This window comes from Neomonachus schauinslandi, chromosome 12 (assembly GCF_002201575.2).
Source record: "Neomonachus schauinslandi chromosome 12, ASM220157v2, whole genome shotgun sequence".
NCBI lineage: Eukaryota > Metazoa > Chordata > Mammalia > Carnivora > Phocidae > Neomonachus > Neomonachus schauinslandi.
The window spans coordinates 82184241-82210041 of NC_058414.1; the positions used below are offsets into that span (position 1 = coordinate 82184241).

General features: G+C 46.6%; 1 protein-coding gene across 1 annotated transcript in view; it reads left to right on the top strand.

Moving 5' to 3' along the window:
- SND1 (staphylococcal nuclease and tudor domain containing 1) overlaps positions 1-25801 on the top strand; it is a 394531-nt gene that overhangs the window by 293627 nt on the left and 75103 nt on the right. The window contains exon 18 of the mRNA XM_044920011.1: positions 4028-4137. Coding sequence (XP_044775946.1) covers positions 4028-4137 — 110 coding nt within the window. The remainder of the gene's footprint in view (positions 1-4027; positions 4138-25801) is intronic.

Sequence of the window (25801 nt, forward strand, 5' to 3'; positions counted from 1 at the left end):
TACTCTTTCTCTTCTTTACACTTTCTCTTCTTTTCTTTCTCTTATTCGTATTGGTAACAGATCAGCACACCAGGGACACCAGCCCAGTAGTGCAGTCCTTGTTAGAATAAAGGTGCAGCGGGGACTGGGTTGACTTACTGGCCAGGCTCTTGGGGAAGGCAGGCCGAGCAGAGCACCTCCTGTGGACAGTATGTGTCTTCCTTCAGCTGGTGGTCAGCAGCAACAGCTGTCCTCCTGGCTTTAGAATGTTAACACTTGTTTGCTTTCCTGTCTTAGTGGACAGAGTATTCCTTGCCCTGTCCCCTGATCCCTTGGGACACAAAAGCAAGTCCAGAAGCTGATAAATAAGCACTCACTGTAGCCTTTGAGTTCTGTAAGAGGGCCATTAGGGCCCTCCCAGGCTTCTGTCTTCACCCCTTAGGTAGTCTACACCAGTGTCAAGCTGAGGGCCTTGATCCACTGGAGGTTTAATTCAATGTCATAACCATCTTTTTTATTTCACTTATTTCACTTAACCATAACCCTGGCCACCAGCCCGAGCTGCAGGCCTGCTGCAGTTGCTGGCCTCTCAGCTCTTTAATGAAATAGAATGGAAGAGATACTGAACATACCACATGTAGTAAAGATTAACCATTGTTTTGTGGAAACTTCGTTATATGTAAGTTATATACCCATATGTAAATGTATATATGGGTCACAATAAAATTAAAGATTTGAAAACACTCAACTACACAGTTCCTTATCTGTAGAAGTACATTCTGCCTCTCCCTGCCCAGGCCCTGTTTTGGCAGCGTTCCCCACCCCCCTTTCCCCACCACCTAGCAGTTCCCCCATTCCTGAGCATGGAAACTGCTACCATGGCGGCCCCAGTGCCCAGCGCCCCTCCACTTTATGTCCAAACACCAGCTATGCCTCGACTCCCTGAGCCTGCTCACCTGCTCAACGAGACATGGAGGACCCAGGCCCTGGACTCCTACCTAATCTCCGTTATAGGTTATAACACCCTCTAGTTACAATGTTGTGAACTCCAAAACTGGACTTTTTCTCAGTGGCTTTAGCATCTGACAGTCTAGGGTTCCTATAGACCACTTAGTAGCTTTGTGATTTCGGGCTTTATGTCTATTTATATAGAGAAGGTACTCAGTAAATACTCATTTTACACCTCTTGTTTTTCCCATAGCACTCATACCCAGGTTCCCACTCCCACTGGATGTGTTTTTAACATACAGCCTCCCTGTCTGTCCTGAGCTGAGATGTGACAGTTTTGACTGAGGTTTTTGACTGTGAAGGGGTTACTTCAGAGGAGACAGGGAAGTAAGAGACAGCCCAGAAGAAAAGGGAGTAAATGATAAAAGCAGAGATAATGCTCTTGTTCTCAAGCAACTTTTCTTTTCCCTCTCCTTTCTCTTGCCTGTCTGCCTGACCGGAATTAATGTGCATCGACATGTTTACTCTTTTCCACTCAGAAAGGGGCAGGGAGACCACCTGCTTGTGCTTCCTCCTCTTAAAGAGCTGAAGCTCAGCTGCTGGTGGGTGGAGGGGCAGCCTAAGAAAGGCCCTGCTTTGCCTCTGAGTCTGCATGGAGTGGTTCGGTTTTGGTCACCACAGGCCCAGAGGTCTCTCTCCTGAAAGACATTTTGAAGCCATTTCAGCGTGATCTGTTTAACTCCCTGGGCTTGTTGAGCCATCTTGTGTTCTGGATTTAAATCATTTTGTGGTCTCCCAGGATTCAAAGAGAGCTACTGGGATGTCTAGATTTCTTGAGATTTCTGGATACCAAGATCATGACAGCAGAGTAGAATGGGTACATCTACTCAACCAGTGAGACTCAGGAATCTTCTGTGCCCTTTTTGTGAAAAGCCTTTCCCCCAATTCCTGCTGCCCAGTCAGTTGTCCCAGTTTCCTCCCGGTTCTAGTCCCCAGTTCATAACCACCCCACCAACAGTACCCAGCTCAGCCCCACCCAGATGGCTGCTAAAGGTCAGAAACAAACTGGAAACTTATTGTAACGTTATTCTTGTTTTGCAGCAATGCTTTACCTGTGGGTATGTGGCCAAAAAGTTCAATAGAATTGTTTATTTTTTCTCTCTGACAGTTCTGTTCTTGCTTAGTTTGCAGATATAAAATGAAAAGTGTTTTTGGCTGTTGATGTTGTAGAAATCATGAGCTGTCTTTCATTCAGTTTTACTCTAGCCCCATCTCTCCCTTCAAGGTTAATCTCAGGCTCTTTGGCTCCGAGTTTATTGCTCTCTTTTACAAAAATCAGTTCCACTTCTTGCAGCAGCCTGGCATTGAAGTGCCCAGAATGAAGCTGCCCCAGTGATCTGCTTGCCCATGGGACAGTTGGGCCAGGCCCTCCGCTGCCCCATGTGCACCTCGGTGGGAGAACGGCCCTGGCCACCAGCCCGAGTGCAGGCCTGCTGCAGTTGCAGGCCTTCTGCTGCTCTCCCTCGCTGCTATTTTGTCTGATGTGCTGTATTCCTTTTGTGAGGCCTTGAGGCTTAGAGAGAAGGCTCTGTTCTTGAGCTTCTGAAAACCCAAAGTATAAACTATTCCCTTTCCTCTGAGCTTCATGACCTTGAATCCGTGCTGTGGCCAGAAACATGAGCAGCCACTTGGCTGCATCCAGAAGAGATGTATATTCTGTCCCAGCAGTGGTGGCCCCTCTTCGCCCAAAGGCTCCCTGGTAGGTGTTTGCAGTAGCCTCGACACCCTGTGCCAGATGTTTTATACCTGCACCTAAGGCTGCTTGTAAGTAAGACATAACACCTCCCGGGTCTGCCTTATGCTGCAGCAGCAGAGACCAGCAGTGCTTCGGAGATCTGGGCATTAAATATATCCTCCCCCATACTTTAATCATTTCCTCTCATTGTGTCTCTAGCCTCGTTCAGCTTTTTGCATTAAAATTACAGCTACGGTATGAATTTTTTGGAAATATTTATAAGTAACTTGGGTGTCAAAATGTGACATATTTCATGGTCTGTCACCGGTGACCACTGTTAGTGATAAATACATTTGCAAAATTAATGCCTGAATCAAAGGGAACAAGAAAAGGCAGTCTGAGTTGGTTAGTGAGCACCTGTGTTGTGTAAAAGACTGTCCTTGGATATAAAGAAGTGTGAAGAACGGGATCCTCAGGGGTCTTACAGACCAGGTATGGAGTGAAAGACAACTGAGGTTATGAGCATGTGTGATTACTACAAGCAATAATACTACTAATAATGGTAAAACAATAAGAGTTAAAATGTATTATACCTCTCCATATGCCAGGCATTATGCTACAGCATATTTTACGTACATAATCTCCCCTAGGTCACCTAGGCTCCCCTAGTGAGGTAGATACATTATTCTAGCAGTTTTACAAATAGGACAGCTGAGGCTTTGAGTGGTTCCGTAACTTGGCTAAGGTCACAAAGCAAACAAGTGATAGAATTAGGATGTGAATCCAGGTCTGTCTGGTTCCAGACACCTAATACTTCATCAGTATTCTGTTTTCTTCTGTTTCTCATTCTGAATGAAAAACTGATGGTACTATTGTCCAGACTATAGCCAGAGGACAGTGGGGGAAGCTTATGAAGAGAAAAACAACACTGAATTAACACTTGTGAATTTGACGTGAAAGTCGGATGGTAAAGAGAAAATGTCTAAGAGTCAGCTGGAATGGCTCTTGGGAGGCAGAATTATAATTTAGGTGAGAGAGCCATTTATAAAAATGATGGTTAAGACAGTGAGACGATTGGATTGTAAGGAGTGAGGAGCACAAGACGGGGGTGCATCCCACATCTGGGTGTGCCTGTTTTCCCTGCACGTCTTTATCTGGAACTCCCCAGGTCCTCTTGACAATTCCCAGATGCTGTGACTGAGAGCCCCTCATTGTTGCTGCCCTGGTGGTTGGTTTTTCTCTCTGGGCCCCCTTATCTCAGACGTGATGGCATTCTGATCTAAGTCCTGCCCTGTTGGAAGGGTCAGGGGCGCTAGGCCTTCTGGGCCCCTTTTCATCACAAATTCTCCTTCTCTCCTGACACAGGCATCGAATGCCCCAGAGGAGCCCGGAACCTCCCAGGCTTGGTGCAGGAAGGAGAGCCTTTCAGTGAGGAAGCAACACTTTTCACCAAGGAGCTGGTGCTGCAGCGAGAGGTGGGACATCTTATGGTTGCTTCTTGTCTGAAGAGGGGTGAGAAAATGGGGCTCCCTTGGCCTGATGTGTTCCTGCCACATCAGAAATCAGTCTGTCATTTTTTCCAATGCTCAGCCTTCCACATCCACCATCCATTGTAGGTCTGCCCACAGCCTGCTTCCTTGAGCCCTGCATCATTGACCAGGCACCCCCAAATCACCCCTCACCATTGGCATCCTGGGATACGTGGCGAACACCAAGCCCACCTCACCAGCATCCTAATGCAGAGGGCTTACAGCTTTGCAGTTCTCCTCCTTGGCGAATTAGCCTGAGCTGCCTGCCTCCAGCTGGATTTAGAAGCTTGACTAACCCTGTCAGAGGCCAATTTTCTTTGAACATTTATTTGTATCTTTGAGTAATTGCATTTTCTGTAGCGGGTTTTCTGACTTAATTTAATTGTATTTCTGTTTCTGCCTGTTGAGCTAGCTCTTGCAGGCAGGAGTTAAGCTTCTTAGCTGCCGTGGTGTCCATCTACCTGCTAATTTTTTATCAAGTCATAGTCAACTGATCCATCTTCTTTCCAGGAGTATTCCAGTCATTCATCCTGCTAGGTGGGCACAAGAAAGGAACAGTGGGGGAGTGTGCCAGGCTCAGGCTGAGGATTTTAGATCTGCCTTTGTCCTCATTTCTTTTACAATCAAACCCATAGGGTCCCTTCAGCTTTCATGCAATATCATAATATGCACAGAGCTAAAAGATTATGGGGTCCAGGAGGTTAGCTCACTCATGGGTCTTTGTAGATCCTTGAGATCAGACGTGTGGGCTTTGGGATGTTCATAAGCTACAGCATCTCTCATTTTGGTTTGAATCACCAGTGAATATATTGGGCACTAGAGGCACAAGAGAACAAGCTAGCCCAGGATACTGCGTTGGACTGCCCTGGCCTGTAGAAAAGCCCCTCTTTGACTTCTGGCTGAGCAGTACTATTTGCTTTTGGTTGCCGCCTCTTTGGGATTTCTTTAGCACTTACCTTCCCGTTTTGTGAAACCAAGTGGTGTGGCAAAAGGAGTCCTGAATTCTTAGTTCAAGAGCTATGGGTTCCAGTTCCCAAGAACAAACTGCAGCTACCTGGGCATTGCACCAGCTCTGTTGGCCATTTGTACAGTGGGGTAGAGATGCGAGTGCTTACCCCCGGTTGTCTCTTCAGTCTCACGTTGACCCCTGTTTTGGTTTTGGTAAGATGCATTCGAGTTTGTGAAGAAGAACTCCTCATATTGGCATGTGAAGTGCCTTCCCCCTCCCCTCTATTTTGTAACTGCACAGTGTAGCTTGAATTTTTAACAGTTACAGATAGGCCCCTGCTAGAGAAGTATTTTAAGAATCTAAACTCCAGTTGTCTCTCAGTAACTGTTGTAATTTGGGGCATGGTACTTAGGTAGAAGGGGCAGATATTTTAGTATTTCCTCTTTGTGAGCCTTTGGATAATGAACTACAGAGCAGTTCTGGGTTGGAAAAAGCAAGTGAGTCCACACAGGGTCTGTGACTTAAAGACCTCACAGAGGTAGCAGATGTTCGGTGGTTGTGCTTTGGATGGAGGGAGGAAAGGCCCTCCTTGGATTGCCTGAGACCTCCGTTAGCAACATTCTCATCACTTCCCTGCCATGCCCCACTTCTGTGTTGCCCTCCCCTTTCTCACCGCCGTCTTCCCCTGGTGTTTCACGTTTCCTAAAGTTTCTTTCCCTTTCTTTTTCAACTCTTGTTTCCCCAGCCACTTTTCTACCCAATCGTGTTTCTGGCCCACCAATGATATCCAAAAGCACAAGGGGGGGTCAGAGAGAATACTGACCACTAAGAGGAGTCAGTGGCCCAAAGCTCTTTTACTCTCTTAGTTACTATGATCTTCCCTTTGTCTGTATGTTTGCTGATACTTGATTGTGGAAAAAAGATAAATTTTTCCCCATCTTCTTTGGTGCCCCTGGCATGTGAGTTTGCAGATCTTAGTCTAATCCAGATTTGATATTTAGCTTTCTTGGTTGTAGTGCCCCAATCTTGCAGAGCCCCAAGTTGGGGTCTCTTGATATAGAAACTTTCTGCATTTTCTTAGCTGCTTATATGATTACCTGGCCTGACTGTTTTGAAGGATCTTTATCCAGAGGAAAGAGGAGTATGGCCTAAACTCAGGATAACTTGGAAGTTTTACTAAAGGAACCAGTCTGGCCTGTTCTCCTGGGCATTTCCCTTCATTATATGTATGAAAACTGTTTTCTGAACAGTGTAGGAATGATGAGCAGTTTTTGTTTTGTTCTAGGTTTATTCACTTTACTTTTACCTGTATTTTTATTCCATACATTGTCGTGGAGAACATTTCTCTTGGCCCTCTTCCTACCCCACAAGGATCTAGAAAAGCCTGATGAATTGGCATTCCTGGATGCAGAGATCGCCCCCCACCCTTAGGAGAAAGTACTGTGTAATTGTCTGGATGCCTGAATGTGGATTCACAGCCTAGCATCCAGTAGCTCTTACCTTCAGGGCAGCCTCCATTGTGCCCCACTCCGGGTGCTCTTCTGGGGCGGAGATGCTGCCGCCGTGGTGGCCCCCGTTGAACAGGTTTTTTGTACCTTGTGCCTGTTCCCTTGACAATCAGCTTTAGCTCAGGTAATCAGGTATTATGATCTGATTGTCCTTGATCCTGTCCCATCCCTCCCCTTTAAATTTTTCTTTTTTAGTATCTTATTTTTGACCAGGATTTGTCTGTCCCCTGCCTACTTTTCCCAGTTACTTGAAACTTGCAGTATCCTATAGGAAAGGAGAAGCACACAGATACCGTCATTTCACAGCATGTGCTGGGCCCCCTATTTGATCCCACAGCGGTGCCTCCATCAAGTTCGACTCATATGCGTGAACCTGTAAACTGACTGGGAAAGGGTGTGGCGTGGGGGAGAGCCTACAGTGGACACTGCCCTTGGGGCAGCCCCCCTGCCGGGAAGCAGACACAAAGCTGGGGCACAGGTGCCTGACTCCCTGCTTAGGACTGCATTGTCTTGGCTTTGGGTAGCCAGAGCAGTAATTGCTGCCTCTTCTTTCTCTATTTTGGTAAAGAGAGTGTTGTAGTCTTTCCATCCCATAGCCTCATGTGGAACCTGCCAGAGTCTCTCGCAAGTCTCTTGTTTACATTTCAGATGGTCCCCATTGTCTGGAGACTTGATAGCCCTGCTTTCCTTAAATGTGTTTTACAGTGACACTAGTTAGCACGGAACTACTGACATTCCTGGCTACCACTCAGCCCCATTTCCTGTCTTTCCTGTCACCTTTCATTGTATTTCTTCTTTTTCTTCATTTTTCTACGTGGTCCTTCTCCTTGGCCATTAGTTCCCGTTGTCTTTTTTTTTTTTTTTTTAAGCTTTATTTATTTGAGAGCAAGAGAGAGCACAAGCGGGGGCGGGGGGAGACAGAGGGAGAGGAAGAAGCAGACTCTCCGCTGAGCAAGGAGCCCAATGCGGGGCTCAATCCAGGACCCTGGGATCATGACCCGAGCCAAAGGCAGACTCTTAACTGACTGAGCCACCCAGGCGCCCCAGTTGTCTTTTGTTTCTTTCCCTGAGCTAGGAGTCTGGGAAGACTGTTCCAGGTCAGGGGTCTGGGTGTTCTGGCATTCTTGCTCCAGGGCAAGAAAAAGAGCACTTTAGATACCAGCTTGTTACCTGACCCTTTGTGGCCTTGAAGGCCAAAGCAGCCAAGGAACTCTAGAGGAAATCCAATCAGCTCAACAGTTCTTCCCAGCCTGACTCAGTTAGGATGTAACAGGGGTGGGCAAATCCGGCCCACTGCCGGTGTTCGTGAATAAAGTTTTACTGAAACACTGCCACACTAATTGTTTTATGTACTACGGTCTATGGCTGCTTTCATCCTCTTAACAGCGGAGTTGAATAGTTACGACAGAGGCCATAAGGCCTGCAAAACCTAAAATATTTACTTATCTGTCTTTTTATCACAAGAAGTTTGCTGACCCTTGCTATACAGTAAGTATATGCTGAGTTGGTTGGTTTAAATAGCTTGCAGCCCTGAAAATGACAGTTTGCTCTCATGTCCCCTGCCTCAGGCTGGGCTCCTTCTGGGCCGCGCCGAGTGAGATCATTGTGTTCATTGCTGTAGCTGTGATTGTGAGCTATATGAGTGCTGTGTCCCACTGGACGGCATGAGCTTGTGTGCCCCCCTCCCGCAGTACAGCTGCCTCTTTCAGGCAGTTCTCTGCTGCACTGCCAAGGACAGGAAGATCTGGTGTAGCTTCCCAGATGGGGAACTGTGCCCATTGCTAGCATCTTCCCAGAAGTAGTGGTGAGCATTAGCTAATGGGTAGATAACTGGCTTAAATGTGCACGCTCTCAGTTTTCGAGCTCCATTTAATCATGTGGTTCTGAGTGACTCTTTCCTGCCTTGGTATTCCTGTCTAAAACACTGATGTAGCAATCCAAAGCCATCCTCTTCCTTTTGAGGCCCTTCCTGTGACTAAAACAGTCACATGGGATCTCTTCACACCTGTCAGGAAATCCTGCAGTCTTAGAGAAGGGGCTCTAAGGCATGAAAAGAGATCAGTGCCACAGTTTAACCCTCTTCACAGTGCCAGGCTCTGAGAGGTACATTTCCCTGGGGCAGGAGCTGGGATGTAGGAGGTTTGGTGATCATTTCCAAGACCTTTCTCAGTGACCCCTTTGTCCTCTTGAGATCTCAGAAATCACCCTTTGCTGCTGTCTGGAAAATGTCCTCGTGCTGGACAGCCTGAGCTGAAAAGTCTGGCTGCTGCCCTGACCTATTTCCCTTTCTCCTGCGGGCATCAAAAGGGAGGATGCCCCCCTGGGGAGCTCCTGCTGCAGGTTTCGGTGGCCAGGGCATAGTCCTGGCTCCCCTCGCTCCCACCACCCCGCTTTTTTAAAAACAAAGATGCACAAAAGATCACAAGCAACTGTTGCTGTCTGAAGAACATGTATTTACGTTTCAGAGGAATATGGACTTGGCAGTGAATACTGGTGTGTATTTATGGAGAGCTGTTCGGGAGAGAAACCTTAGAATAAAAGAAAAATGGTTTCTTGTTTTTTGTTTTTACCACCAAGTGTGCTGCATCTTGTCTGAGAAAGATAATAAACGGTCCAAGCAGTTTACCATTGAAACTGCTTGTCCACATTTCCCCATAGTGCTGTGGTATGTGCCCTCACCCTTGCTGTTCCCGTCTGCCCATGCAGGTCCCTTCCCTGGGCAGGAGACACATGGGAGAAGGAGCAATAGCAAAGTTAGATCTCTGGATGAAAGTAATAAGGATAGTTCAAGCCACTGGGAAACCCAGAAGGGTAAAGGAAACCTGGTGCCCATAAGGCCAGCGAGACTGTTCTCAGACTGTCCCTGGGTCCCGTAACCCTCACTGAGCCACGAATAACCTGCTGGGAAGAGCCAGCTGTCTACCAGCGTTTCACTCATTTGCAAAGAACACCGTATTCTAGATTACCTCTGCCACTGCCCAGGGAAAAGAGAATGCAGTAAGGTCACCTTTCTAAACCACCCTCTTAACTCTCTGAGGTGTTAAGGGCTATTGGAGGCTAAGGCTTTTCTCTTACCTCACCACACACTCTTGATGATTCATCCCCCACCAGTGGTCTTTGTTTTCCATGAGAGGCTGTTTTCTTTGAAGGGGGCTCAAATAGAAAATTAAGAGTGGAAAAATCACTCTTAATAGTGATCAGGTTTTCCATTTACATAGTGTTTTCTAGTGTAAAAGTGCTTTCATATACAATATTTCATTGTTATCTCAAAGCAAACCTACACGAGCAATATTATCCCAGTGTCACAGTTCAGGAAACTGAGATGCACGGTGACCTGCCTCTATTCACAGAGCTTGTTGTAGAGCAGATACCAAAACCCAGATGTCTACATTCCAAATCAGGTGCTTTTTCTTCCCCAGATTTTGCCAATTTTTCTATTAGAATGTGGTCATTCTTTTAGCAGTATTATGTCCTTTCTCAGCCCTCAAATATCTGGACCTAATTAATTTATAAAGGACTTCCCTAAAGATCCAGCAGTTAAACTGAGAGTTCATCTCCACTAAGGAACCACTGAGTCTGATTCTGGATGCTCACAAGACTCCAGAGGGATCCGAGGGATTTGCTATGGCCACACCTTCCCAAAATATTTGTTCTCTTCTTGTCACAGTTTTTACATCTTTCGATTGCCTGATTCCTGCTTCATCTTTTGTTTGACTTTTGTGGGCTTTCCTTTTCCTTTTCCTTTTCTTTTTTCTTTCTTTCTTTCTTTCTTTTTTTTTTTTTTAGTTAATGATTCCACTCTGACCTGTCTTGCTCCATTTCAGCTTGATCATATATATCCATGTTCCTAATCTTTCTTAAAAGACGTATCTAGTAAGTGCATCATTTAGAACTTTATAACTCCCCATTGCCTCTGGGATAAAGTCTAATCTCCTTAGTTTACATATATCCTTGATTACCTCTCCAGCTTCATGTCTTACACACTACTCATTTCACTGACCTTATTCTCACAGTTCCCCATATTTACCATTCCATTTCATCTCTCCCACTCTTTAGATCAGCCCAAGTTCCCCACTCAGTATATCAACCATCCCCCTTCTTTGCTTTCTTATTCCTACCTATCCTTCAAGATACACCTCCTTTTCTGGGAAGGTTTTCCATGATCTCCCAGACTGGGTGTGATGCCCTTCCTTTGGTCCCCATAGCGTCCTGTGCACACATCTGTCATGCACTGACCAATGACGTTGAAGGGATCTATGTGTCAGTCTCCCCCACCCCCCCCAGATTGTAAGCTTCTCAAGGACTGGATCCATGTTTTTGTCTTTGTGTTCTTTGTACTTTGCCTAATTTATAAGAGATGCTTAATAGGTAGACATTCATTAAATCCACTACTTGGTTTCCTGTGACCTAACTCTAGAGATCGGGAAGAAGGCCTGCTCTTTTGTTGCCTTTGTAGTTCTTTGGGAAAGCTCTTTATGCTCAGCATTTGTGGGTCAGGGAGGAAGACTGGAGTATTGAGGCCGGACACACAGCTGCTAAGTCAGGAGCTTCTCGTTGAAAAAGTGCATTACCAAGACCTGACTCTGCTCTTACTTTGGGACCTTGACATCCCTGGGTCTCCCAAGCTCTCCAGCCAAGATACTTAAAGGTAATGAGATCATGATATGTGAATGTTTTTGAAAAACTTCCACTGTCCAGATAGAAATCATTAGTGTCCCTTCATCATATTCCCAGTAGGCTACTCATCTCTTTCCCTCCCTGGTATATTTCCCATCCTTTGCTATTGCGGATCAAACTATTAAATGAGGCAAAGGGTTTATTTTGAAGTTCAAGTCAACCAACTCTTGTTCAGTGATAGGCTGTAAGTACCACGTGAATACTAGGCTGTTACCTCCCTACTTACAGCCCCTTCATTTCTGGGTTCTTGGCCCTTGCCAGGTATCTCTAAAAGCCCTAGAAGGGAGGCCCTCAATTCCCATTCCAGCCCCTAAATGAAAATGGCATCACAATGAGAAGAGGTGAGGTGAAAATGAAGAACGGAGGATACTGTCATGTCACCCTGTTTTTCCCATCCCCTGGCTGCTTGGGTCTCCCCTGCCAGCTTTTAAACTCCCCAGGTACCAGTCACCAGTAGCCTTCCCCAGGCTAGCTCAGCAGCATGTGCTGATAGGCGCCAACAGTGTCTGGCTGCAGTGGGATTCCTCGCTGCAAAGCTGCTGGCTCAGCTAGGCATGTTGTCTGTTTCCCTGTTCTTCTGCTTGGAACTTTCATAGCCAGTCAAGCATAGAATTGCATCCATTCTTCTGAAATAGCTGCTGGGCCTAATTTTTCATTGGTTTGGCCAAGATCCTATTACCTGTAATTATGTCATACAGGCTGACTGGTAAAGTTTGATAGGCCTCACTGCCCTCCTGAGACTAGTGTTCACATCCCAGCGTTGGGGCTGGGGACAGAATAAGATTTAGGGCCACAAGAGATTTGGCCTCCTTGGGGACATGTAGGGAAGGTCTCAAGGATATAATTCTGTCTCAGGGAAGAAAATCCTTTTCAGCAGAGGGATTCTTCCTTTCCCTGGGGAATTGGTCCTTATTACTATAAACTCCTTAAGAGACTGATGTTTCTTCTGCCAGTTCAGTTTGTTCCTACCAGGAAAAAGGAACTAGAAAGTATAGCCCTAAGACCTGACAGATGTTGTTCCTCCATAAGCAGGTTCCTTTGCAATGCCGAGGTGGGTCCCTGGACTGATTTTTCCCTCTCCACCTTTACTTCTGACCCACATCAGTCTGAGAGTGAAGATGCAGAAGGCTCAAACATGACTTCCTCTTGCATCCTTCTACTAGATTGGTCCACAGTACTTGCTTTAAACCTCATCTAAATTGAAGCCTGGAGGGACATCTGGGTGGCTCAGTCAGTTAAGCATGTGCCTTCGGCCCGAGTCATGATCCCAGGACCCTGGGATCGAGTCCCACATTGGGCTCCTTGCTCAGTGGGGAGTCTGCTTCTCCCTCTCCCTCTGCCTGCCAGTCCTCCTGCTTGTGCTCACGCTGTCTTGCTCTCAAATAAATAAAATCTTTAAAAAAAAATTTGAAGCCTGGAAATGAGTATGGTGGGCATTGATTGCCATTGGAGAATGCATTTATTAGTTCACTACAAGATTATCATTACAAACACAAGGTCATGAAGATCCTTCAAACAGAGCTTTGCTAAGCAGAACTCCTGCCACCTATGGTATTCAGTACTATCTGCCTGTCTGACATAAATTTCTTTATGAGCCATCCCTGTGGACAACAACTATTGCCAGGCACATCCTGGTCTACCTTCTGTATAGCTATGTAGAGCCTGTGACCCAGAACGAATGGAAAAATTCTATCAGGAGATAAGAGATTTCTTGGGCGCCTGGGTGGCTCCGATGGTTGGGCGTCTGCCTTCGGCTCAGGTCGTGATCCCGTGGTTCTGGGATCGAGTCCCACATCGGGCTCCGGCTCAGCGGGGAGCCTGCTTCTCCCTCTGACCCTCTCCCCTCTCATGCTGTTTCTCTCTCACTCGCTCTCTAAAAAATAAATAAAATCTTTAAAAAAAAAAAAAAAAAAAAAAAAAAGGAGATAAGAGATTTCTGGACTCCTCATAGGTAAGGATTGTGCTAGGAGAGCTGGGTGCTATTTATTTTAATTTAGTTGTATCCGATGCCCCTAGTAATAATTCCTGGTTGTCTTACCTCTTCAGTCATCCTGATATTCACTGCTTCTTGAGCTTTGGTGTAAGGGTTCTCTTTAAAAAAGAAAAAGGGGGGTGGGGGAGGAAGCTAATATCCTTAATATAAGAGAAAAGCAGCTCCAAATTTTTTTCAGATGAAATCCCTTATTTGTGAAGTCTGTCCATTTCCTTCTGGAAGCCTAATTTGGAAAATAGTTCTTTATTTCATATCTTCTGACTGGCAGATCATATTTACTTTCCACACTAAAGATGACCTCATGCAGACTTGCCCCATTCTCTTTATTACCAGACGAGCTTCACACGGGACCCCAACACCCATGTAGATTTGAGTGTGAGCTTTCGTGCTTGGCATGTTTGGGGATCTTCAGGCATCATATCTCTCTTTTCAGTTTGTCCTAACTATTCCCAGACATACCCACTGCCTGAATGTTAATATCTTCTCCTTGGAATTATATAATTCAACTGATATCTTTTTAGAACACAGCCCTTAATATACAATAGCAGGGCTGCCAGAGCTGCCAGCAAAGAGTAAGCAGATTGTACATTTCATTTGCTCTCCAGGTAAAACTAACATTCTGGGGTTTCACACGTGACTCCTCCAAGGACACAGTAGTGACTGTTCTAGTGGATGAGTCAACCATAACCCTGCCCTCTTCTTGCCATTAGCCTTGTGTCTGTTGCCAAGGACTAGACAAGATCCTCTGTGTACCAAATCTGGCTTTATTGATGAACTTTCCACTTGCCACTCCACCTGTGACAGTTTCTGGTCAGCTGAACTTAAATGGATTTTGGAAATGAAAGTGACCAATAGTCTGTTATGAAATGCTGTGGTGCATGAAATAAGATTATGAGCAGGCTTGAGAATTAACAGCAGATACCCTAACCTGGTCTAAACAACACGTGTCACTTATTCAGGAAGGGGTAAGTTCATCCTTAGACCCATATCCAGAACATGTAAGGACATTTTTCCCTTCCTGGTCACTTAAAAACTCTGTTAGTAACATGTGCAGAGTCAGACCTGCGCTCTTGTTCCAACTTCGCCATTTACTGAATGACCTTGGACATGATCCTTAGTTTCTCTAAATCCAGGGCAGTCTCAGTGTATAATAGAACTCCGAAGAATGGTGCTCCTAAGGTTGCGTAGTGCAGCGGGGCTGCTGAACCTAACTCCTTCACCTACAGCGAAGGCACCTTCTCTCGAGGGTTGGTGTGGAAGTCACGTATATATAGAAAATTTCCCAGGACTGGTGCCCTTGTAAATAGTAAACGCTCGGCGACAGCTTGTGTCATTATTTTTCTTATGAATGAAAATTCTTCTCTCAGAGTTTAGCTAAAATCTAGGACTGGAACTTCACTGTGGACAAACCATGATACCCAGGGAGGCAGGCTAGTCATTGGCATGTGTGTTGGGAGCAGCATTATGTTAGCATCAACAAAGAACCATGGTTAGTCCTCACCTGTGCTCTCCACACGCCAGTCCTGTCTGCTTAAGCCAGTGATGGCAAATACGCATACCCCCCCTGCCCTATCTAGCACCCATGGCAGACCTTTCCAGTCTTAGCACTGCTTTGGCTTAGGGCTCAGAATCTTCTCAAAACAGGGCTCCTAGGAGCTACTACCCATTGAGTGGATTTGGCACGTATTTGCCATCCTTGATCTAAGTTCTCAAAAAACTGTCTAGATACCATCAGGGGTTAGCCAGTCATTTTTCTATGAAGAAAGGCTAAAGAAACAGGGTCTTTTGCCTCTGCTTCTGCGTGGTCCTCCACGTCAGAATCTCTTTGTAGGCAGTGTCACATTCAGTGGAAAAGTAAAGGTCTGGAGGTAATGCCACAGAGTCCTAACCTGCGCACAGAGACTCTTCTAGACTTGACTATGGACAGATACGGCCAGCCATCACCAAGAGCCCTGATTCTACAGATGCCACATAGACATCTAAGAAATAATGGCTTGAGTACCTTTGCCATGCAGTTGAACTGCCATATGAGTGTTTCGAGGATGATCTGCCAATACTCAGGGCTCTCTATACTTTCTTCCCATTTCCTGGTGTCACTGTGAGTTGAAAATGAGGGATACAGGGATGACCTATCTAGATCCTAGCTGGCCCGGGCTTCCTTACCCTCTGATGGAATAGCATTTGCTCTTTTTTGTCTCCGTACCGCCTTACCGTGGCCACAGCAGTCTAAGATTGCCATAGGTTTGTCTTTGATCTTTATTAAATTGGAGGGTTAGAGGATACTGGAGTGCCAGGCACGAGCTCTAAAGAAAGATCTAGGTGTTAATCAGGACCAGAAAAGGACCCAAGATGAATCCTTTGGGATGGTCACTGCAGCAAGAACAAAAGCTATCTATTGAGCTAGGAATGAAAAGTTGAATTGGAAACAGCTTTACTGTGCCATTTTTCTTTCCAGTTAGCATAATGCCTCCCTCTTCTCCTTTTGCCTTCTCTCGATACAGTGGAATCCTATCTTATGGTACCAGAAGAGGGTCTTGGCATTGAATGTATAGCTAGAAGGGGAAGATGATGCAAGTAAAACCCAACAGGACCCTCCACCACTACCAGCAGCCTGCATCAGCTTCTTCCCTTCACAGGTTTCTCCAGTGCTGGCAATGCTAGGATGCTGGTACCTCTCTGGTTAAATAAATCTAAAACTACTGGCCCAAGATTTTTATAGCAGTGCTGCAACCCTATATGAGGAAATGCAACAAATAGTCCATTACCACTGATTGGATATGGATTTTTGGCCTGGCCACTTGCCACGTGGTAATTTTAGAATAGGGTCACTTTCGGAATTGGAAGATTCCTTGTAGGAGGGTACTGGTGTTTGCTAAATAGTGTTTCTTACCTTCATGCCCTCTCACAGCCATGCTCCCACCTCCTGAGTGTAGGGCCAATCTCTCTGCCCGGCAGAGACAGCGAGAGCTCATCCTTCATCGGCTTACCGGGCTGCAGACGTGGCCATTTCCAAACACCCAGGGTGCACTTAACCACTTCCTCCTCCTAATATCAGCACTTCCACTCTAACCACATCAGCAGCTTTGTAACTTGCATTTTATTTTGCTCTTCATTTTGGCCCTTCAGGTATTTGTGGGGGGAAGGTGGGGGGACTGGCGCACTGTGTTGTCACTAATTTCAGAATTACACAGTTACACCCTGAGTCATTGTCTCTGGAGAGTCATTTAAGCAAGAGTGTCAAGAGCATCCTGAAGGGCTCCCGCCCTTTCCACACTTGGCTTTTAAAGGTTGGGTTCGCTTTCATATTGGATATGTGACTGCCTGTTTGGTTTCACCATCTGCAAAATGGCAGCACTCGGCCCTGTTCTGCCTGGAGAGAGCTGAAAGGCGATGACTAAGGCATGGTGCAGAGGATCCAAGGAGCCCCTAGTTCTTCCCACTTACGGAGAAGGCGAATAACCACACACAGGCTGAGGTGGCTGGAGAGGGACCTGTGGTTGCTTTTTTTTTTTTTTTTTTCTTTTCATCTGCATCTGAATAATTAGACCCGGTTGATGAGACAGGAGATGGACCTGTGGTCCTAGACCCTGAGATGTGACCATTGTTTACCTCATGGGCTTAGCTCTAGGCAATTTTCCCTTTTCACCCTGCCATAAAATCTGCCTGTTACGTTGTCATCTTGCCTGTCTGTGCGTGGTCATTGTCCCAGGATTCAGATTAGACCTCTCACATTTTGGCCTCGACCTCTGATCTTCAGGATGTGTCTCAGATGTGTTTTTAGAGGATAGTCTTGAACCCCGGGAGCCATGATCTTTGTTATTATCAAGTATGTTGCAAGACAGTTCTGCTTTATTAGCTTCCTGTGTAGCTTTTTTTGGCTGTTGACCCAAGGCTGGGGGTCAGTGCGGCAAAGCTGGAGTTTGCCTTGGAAGCTTTTGATTCTTGTTTTCCCATCCAGAATTATATTACTTGTTGAGATAGCCCAGCTAGACACCACTCGACTATGACAACTTTAAAAATTCCTGAGGCCTTGGGACCCATAGCGCCTCTCAACATACTGACTTCTAGCCTTGCATCCAGGGAAGCCATATGGTTTCACATGCCGTGTTGCCCTGAGGAGGCCTAGCAAGTATATGAAGTGCAGAGGGAGGCCCTGAGACTCCTCTCCATGGCCAGCTCTTCAAGGTGTGAGGAAGGGCTCTTCCTGACACATTCACACATGCACCCAAGCATGCCTAACACCCAGCCACGGGGAGACCAACTCTGGGAAGATGCAGCGTTCTCACCCTGCCCAGACTTCTTCATCTGTCCTTCCTCTCTGATGCTTTCACCCTCCGCCTTGTGTTTCTGTAATTTGTACAGTATCGTCGAGAGGTGTTGAAGAGATCAATAGCAATTCACCTTTTCCCTTATTGATTAAAGTGATGGCAAGTTAAATTGGCAGGCAGTACCAATTCATTCATCATGAGCTATCCATTTCCTACCAGGCCACCAGTGACCTCTCCCTGCCTGCTAGTTGCTGAGCAGCAGCTGAGATTATGCCTGTTTCTAGGCTGCTTTAATAGGAATGAGAGAACCACTGTGTTTGGCTCCTGTATCAAAGCTGAGTGAGGAAGGAGACTGCAGGTGATGAGCAAGAAAATTACTGTGGAGCCTGTTCTTCAACTCGGCGGCTTTATTGGAGGGGCCCACCGCACGTGTGGTACTCTCAAGAAGGGGCAGTATGGCGTCAGTTGATGGACATCGCCGCCTCACCCAGCAGTTCCTCTCCCCTGGTTTTCTAAAGGGCACAGGCTTCCTTTGTGATCCCACAGAACGTAAACTGCGTGTGGGGACTGGAAAGTCCATGACACCTGTGAACTAGCTCTGGTTTTGCTGCCCACGCAGACATATGTCATTCCCTCTGAGACTTCAGGTAGTGACTTGGGCTCACCCTGAGGGAATCTGGGGTGCCTGGGGTCGAGCTTGAGTCAGAGGGTGAAGGAAGGGCTCTTGTGCTTAGGAGGGGTCTGTATCTACCAGGGGATGGAGAATGGAGACAGTTTTTATCCGCTTCTTTCTCAACTCTAGAAACAAGCACAGAAAGGGTGTGTGTGTCTGTGTGTCACTCTGTTCTCCCTCATTGAAATGTCTGATTCTCTGTTGGGAAAGGTGACGGAAACACAACCCATGACATTTCCAGTGCCATGCACTGAAGAGCTCATTTTTAAAACTGCATCTCGAATGCCAAGTACTTACTACTTCACTCACCCGGTGGGATGACCAGGGGTCTGTGAATCCCAGGGCTCTTAAAAGGGAAGCTAGCACTGACTACGAAGGCAAAACATGGTTAACTTAGCCCCGTTTCTCTTGATGTATTATAGTTTGAATTCTGTTGTTCTCTAACGCATATAGACACAGAAGCAACTGTTGCCCACCACACCCAGCAAAGTCGTTCAGCACTGCGGAGGGGCGGGAAGAGCTGGAGTCTGCTGCCTTGCACAGCATGAACCAATTCCCAGAAACTCCTGTGGGTAGGGTTTTGGCTGAGGGGAAAGTATCGGGGGGGGGGGGGGGTGCTCCGAAGCTTACCCTGAGCCGTGACCTCTACCCAGCAGAGGGAGCCACTTACCTGAGTGGGCAGTTAATGGTGACCAGTGGGACTTGCGGTTCCCCAGAGCTGGTTGTTGCCATCAGGGAGCTTGCACTCTTTTGTGTCAGCCCAAGTACATGGCCAGGCTTCCAGAAGAGCACTGCCGTCACAGTCCTGTTTCCTGAGTGCCCAGTGGGTTTAGGTCACTATTTTGGTTGTCCCTTTCCCGGTAGGAAGATTTCACTAGAAACCCAGTGTCACTATGTCAGGTAGCGCTGCAGTCTGCAGATGCCAGACTTGGAGAAGGCAGCCAGCTCTCTGTGAAGCTGCCTAATTACATGTGAAGCTGCCAGCAGGACGATTGTTCTTTTCCCATGGATCATTAATAAACCATTCTGGTCTGCATAGATGGAGCAGGGGAAGTCTCTGACAATTCCATCACCTTCCTCAGCTTTGTTGGACAGGTCTTCCTCCCTTTCAGTCTAAAGCATTCAGAATGGCTGGGAATGAGGAGAGGAAAGGAAAAGAAAAACCTATTTCTATATAACACACATGTTTTTCTCCTAAGATGGAAAGTGGCCCCCTGCTTTCAGATTGTCTTGGCAGCCAGAGTACAAAGGGTTCAAGGCTTGCCATGGGTGGGAAGTGCTAGTGGCCCAGCTCCTAATATTTGCAGCCAACTACAAACCAGGCCTGATTTGGAGACAAGGCGGCTAGAGCAGCAGATGGTAAATAGTCCTGCCCCCCTGGGGCCCGGGGTAGGCCCCGTCTTTTTCCTGCAGCCAAGTCAGCCTCATTCCTGCTATGCCTGAGCACAGGAAGCTTTTATGGCTTTTTAGAAAGTACTTTTTTAGGCAAAGCAAATATAATATGGGAAACTCAGTGTAGTTAGAAATATTTCCCTGTCAAACAGCCTAAAATAGAGCTTTTCCTTTGTTGGGTAGAAGAATTTAGAATCTACATTTCTCCATAGAGCATTGAGTGCAGAAATTAAAAATGGATTATAAATAGAAATAAAATGACCCGTTCAGTTTCCAAGGACTTGAGTCTACAGCCTTCAGAATACTGAATTAGAGCATTTGAGAGCTGCCAGGGCTCTAGAGGGGACACAGTCCAGTCGAAGCAGTTCTCAGTATTTGAGAAACTGAGGCATGAGGAAGGTAATCCTTGGGACACACTCACGTAGTCAGGCACAGGAGAGCTAACATCTCCACATTCCTGTTGTATCGATCTGACCTGCACCCTCACCTGCCTCCCAGACAGCCACCTGTTCATCCACTGGCAGTACAGATAACTGGAAGACTGACAGTGGCATAGAAAAGGGAGTGGGGTGTACGTGGTAGAGGTGGACAGAAGAGGTGAACACGTGCATTCTCTAAATTGTATTATTTTAGTGAGAAAAGGACACGAGGCTAAGTCAGAGGAGAAAGTCATCTGGGGCCTCAGCGTTCTGTGAAGAAGACTCTTAACTAGACAGGGGTGCAGAGAGAATGCACACAGGATGAGAAGGCATGCCAGAGAGGGAGGAGTACAGGTGTCTCACAGGCCTGGAATTTTCCATTTGCTTTTCCTGATTAGTGATCATAGAAAAGCTGTTATCTTTTCATGCCAAAAACTAAGCTTCAAAAATGCCCAGAAGAAACAACCATGAAGTACTAAACCATTTTAAATTAAGGGGCTTTGTTTTTCCTTTTGGGGTAGGGGAAAGGCTTACATTGTTTACTTTTTTATTTATCGTTTCCGCCCTACCCCCCCCCCCCAAACAGTTGCAGGGCAGGGGTGAAATGTATTGCCCTCTAACTCCTTAGGCAGGACTCCAGCTCAGGCACTATTTTCTGGTCACTTTCTCCCAGGCCACAGGGTATTATTACCCTTTGCCCCCAGCATCCTGCGCTCTTGGGCCTGCTCCCTCTGTTCTCTCAGAGGAGGCAGATCCGAAAACCATGCCATCTTAGCAGGCCCTGGGCCTTGCCCCCCAACCTTGTAGCTGAGGCTGGTTACCCATCTCATGAGCAGTGATGTCTGTGTCTTTCAAGGGCTTGTCAAGTGGGGGAGGAACAAACCACATTTTCCGGCGATTTAATTTTATTAACTCTGATTTTCCCCCCCCTTTTCCAAAGCACAGCTAAATGGAGCTAAACATACACACAAGGGCTATATTTAGTCCTGATGGTGTGCTGGAGTAGGGAAGGCACAAACATAGAGGTTTATCTGCTACCTAGTAAACACAGGGAGGTGTCAGGGCTGGATAATTCAATATAGTAATAAGCATTTATATGGTACAATGACAACTTTGATACAGGGCATAATTTTCTGGTGATTGTTATTAATTGTGCTTCTGCCTGTGAGCGGCCCCCTAGTGAGGGGCTTGGAACACCACGCAGAGTTAAGCTATATTAAACATCAATTAAAACAGCGTAAAATAGAAACCAAATAAAATACGCAAAGGTCAGAATGGCAGTGAACGAGCAGACAAGGCCTTGAGGGGAGAGGGGTTAGGGCCTGGTGAGTCTAGTACACTGGGGCACTCAGTGCTCCTCGTTGCTCTAAGCTTCTTTGAGTTCCTAAGTTTAGCAGGTTTGCTGGACTAGCTTCCCCAAGTTCAACTCTTTCCCAAAGGGGTCTCAGAAACAACTCATTATGGCCAGCAAGAAATGCAAGAAGACAACCAGAGTCTACCCACACTGTCCAGTAAGACTTTCTGAGTGATGGAAATGTGCTTTATCTGCATTGTCCAGTATAGTAGCCACTAGCCACATACGGATATTGAGCACTTGAAATGTGGTTAGTGCAACTGAGGCACAGAATCTTTAATAAAATTTTAAATTAAACAGCCACACGTGGTTAGTGACTACAATATTGGACAACACAGGACTCTAGACAGTCTTCGCCCACAGTAAACACTCCAGAAACATTCAGTTTGCATTGCACTCTTCCTAAACCAATCTGCACCTTCCCCCGATACCTCTGAATGTTTAATGCTTTTTTTTTTTTTTTTTTTTTTTTTCCCCCCCCCCCCCCCCCCTCTTTTTTTTTATTTTTTTTTTTTTTTTTTTTTTTTTTGACCCAATCCTCCCATGCTCTTGACTTAAGCTTCCAGATTCTTTCGTAAGGGTCATACACAATGCCAAGAAATGAGAAAGGTCAATGCCTGCATCAAACCAGACAGCTGTGGCCTTACCCTTGCCCCCCTTTTCTCCTGGTATCCCCCAGTCAAGCTAATACCAGGTGTTTCCCACTCCCCCAGGCAGAAAAGAAGTTCCCTTCTGGCTCTCTGGCTAAATGAAGATCGCAGATCTGTGGTACTTATCCCACTGAACGTCTGATTCAGTTGCTGAGTCTGACCCTTGAAATCTGCAGAACCCAGGGATTGTAAAATTCCCAGGTCATGCAGGGAACTCTCACCTGACGTTCTTTGGTTCCTTTGGCACCTAAACTGAAAATAACCTTTACCAATAGCTCTTTAAACACTCGTTGAATGCTTAGAATGGATCCATTCATTGGGATGACATAGTATAGTAGAACAAAGCACTGTACTTGTAAGAAAAAAATCCCATGTATAAGTCCTGGCTCCTCTATTTACTAAATCTGTGACCTTGACAAAAAATCACTTAACCTCCCCGAGGCTTCATCTTCCCACATAAAAATGAGTGTGCTAGATTGAATGACCTCTATGTCTGAGAGGACTTAGAAAAGAGATCCAGAGAAAGACACCCTAGTTGCCATGAAGTCCTATACCTCACTCAGTTTCCCCCTTCAGATGTCAGGCCTGCATTTCAAGCACCCCTTTCCTGAGTCCGCCAAGATGCCCACCTGTGTCTAGTTAGCGCTGACGCAAACTGGGAAGTTGTCCGGCAGCACAGACACACCCAGAGCCAGACTGGGCAGCATTACCTCCTCTGGTCATCATTGCTCTCACGTGAACCTCGAGGAGTCCCGAACAGTCCCCAGTTACTTTGAGGCATCCTCAGAGGTAGCATTCGGGTCCGTCGTGGAAAGAAGGCAAGAGGTTTCTTGGCTTAGGCACCAGGTCCATAAAGCAAAAGAGGGGTTTGGGAGTTACCTGTGTGTGCCAGTCATCTTGGCTGGCTGGTTGTCTGCCAGCCCCCCTCCATCCAGCAGTCGCTAGTTACTGCTCCAGGGATTGTCCCCAGCCGCCCAGAGCCCCTGTGGAGCTGCCAACTCTGCACAGCTCACAAAGGGCCCTGTAGCATCTCTAATTGAAGAGCTGGTGAGCAGACGCCCTCAGTAGAGGTATTTTTAGCTGCAGTGATACAGCCTCATCTTTTCTGCTGGATGGTTTGTTTAGTTATTTTTTTTAATAAAATAAATAGTTAAAATTGACGACTGTGATCCCAAACCCTAGTGCCAACGCCCAAGAAGTTTTGGCACACCCCCTCACCACAGGCCTAATTAATCCTGTCTAAGACCAGGTGCTGAAGCTCTGAGTTTGCCAGAATATTAGGCCAGAGAGACAGCGTGTACAGAAGGGAGAAGAGCTAGAAATAGAGAGAAGGCATAATGCAGCCTGGCCTGGTGTGAGGTGCTGAGGGCCCTCTGAGTAGACTGGGCAGCTGGGAACAACTTTTTCCAGGCCCCTCAGACCTTTGATGGATCTAGGGGATCGAGTGAGCAGGCCTCAGCTCCTTGCATTATACAGTGGATCCCGTTCTGTACCTAGCGGACTTAATGCTTTTGTTTTCCTTCTCTTTCCCGCACCCCCATGCCCCACCAAGAGGGAGGCGGGAGGGGCAGAGGGAGAGAGAGAATCTTAAGCAGGCTCTGCTGCCAGCACAGAACCCAACTCGGGGCTCAGTCTCATGACCTTGAGATCATGACCTGAGCCGAAATCAAGAGTCTGACATTTAACTGACTGAGCCACCCAGTCGCCCCTTGTTTCCTTCTCTTTATCCTGTTCCATGACTTGCCACCTTTTCCTTGGCTTTTTTTTATTGTGTACCATGTGATGGGGGCAAAAGGATATTCACGGAGCTCGCATTAGACCCCCGTAGCAGGATCCTGGATGGATGGGGCAGTGGTTCTCAACCCTGCCTGCACACTGGAATCTTGGAGTGCGGGAGGTTTAGGAAAGATGCTCATACCTGGGCCTCCCTTCGAAGATTCTGGTTTCATCAGGCACCAGCTTTTTATTTTATGTTCCCCAGGCATATTAGGTGATACCAAGGAATAGTTTGTTGATTGTGTTCAGTGTGATAATGACATTGTGGTTATGTAAGAAAATGGCTGTGTTTTTTAGAGATGCATACTGAAGTATGGAAAGGTGAGGTGACATCATGTCTGGGATATGCTTTAAAATACGTCAGCAAAGAAGAGGGGGATAGATGAAGCAGATCTGTTTTGATAATTACTAAATCTGGATGGTCGGTATATGGGAGTTCATAACTATTCTCTAGTTCCAGTGTTTCAAATTTTTCAAATCAAAGTTTTTTCAGTAATAAAAAAATGTTTTTAAAAAAACTTAGAATTTCTTCAGGGGATTCTAATGTTTAGCTAAGGTTGAGAACCAGTGGTTTAGAAGATTAAATTTGGATCCCCACACCCTAGATTAGCTCTGACTTGGGGCTTTGCATAACATAAGCATGACCTTTCAGGATAAGTTCTCATAAGTAATCTGGACCCTCAGCTCTTGAGGAGGTAAAGAACAGCTTGGGCACAAAGAACAAATGACACCTAGAATCGGAATTCAGAGTGGACAACTAGGCAGCTTTGTTCTACTGAGTGACCTCAGTACCACCCATCCCCGAAAGCTGTTGCGCTTTGGGCTTTACCTGCCTTGTCACTTGCCAGCACTCCTGCATACCACCCTGAGGACCTCTCTTGCCACACCAGGACCATAAAAGACCACTACATGGTGACACATGCACAGGAGGGTCCTGATTTCCTTAGTGTTAGCACTTTACCTAGTGGGGTTTTGCTGAAGCTAGAGCGAGGGGGGAGGGGGCTGAAATTGCACCTCCCTGTCCTTCCCGGGAGTCCACGTGCTCTCAGTTCTGTGTGCAAGTGTGTGAGGGCCCTTTTATGTCCTCAGCACCTGTCCCAACTCCCAAGCAGTATTTTGCTCTGGCTGCTCAGCAGGTGGGATAAACAGAAGCTTGCTGCAGCCCAACTAAAGGGTGCTCTGGAGCTCTGGCTGGAAGCTTCCATGCTACATTTAAATACCACAGCCTGGCTTAGGACCCTGACTTAGCACCTCTCCATTCATGAGCAAGCTGCTGGCTCTTCTTTATTCAGGGGCTGGGTGATGTATACCTATAAGCAAGTCTGTGTGTTGCTAAGGGAAGCTGAAGCAGAGGGAAAGCTACAGACTGCCCAAGGTCACTCAACCAGCCCAGAGCTTTGCTACCAATAGTATTTACTAAGTGCATGGGTGTCCTTCTTCCCACTCCCTGGGGAAGACTCAGAACAGTCCTTTCAGCAAATGCCAGCTTGAGAAAGGTGCAGAAGTCACCCCCTGCCCCTCTGTAGGAGGGCCCAGAGCATCTGTCGTTCCCCAGGGTCTGAATCAGTGTGGGTCCTACCACTATCCGGTGCCTACATCCAGAATTCAAATGGGCATTTTCTTCCTCTGCCCGCTCAGAAGAGTCACTAAAATGACTTGGGACAGGTGCTGAGGACATAAAAGGGCCTCAGAGTCACTAAAATGTAAAACTCCAGGCCGTGTGGCCTTCACTGGACTGGATGGGAGGAGGCAGAAGCTTTCCCTGACTCTCCTATGCTCCCTAGTACGCATCTCCCCTTGTTGCCACCCTTAGGCTATCCATCTTGTTGTTTCCCCCACTGTAGGAACTCCTGAAGGGCAAGAACCAAGTCTTTCATCTCCATTGTTCCTCAGCACCTGGCACAGTGCCAGTCACTGTACTAGCTCTAAATAAGCATATAGATGAGGAAAT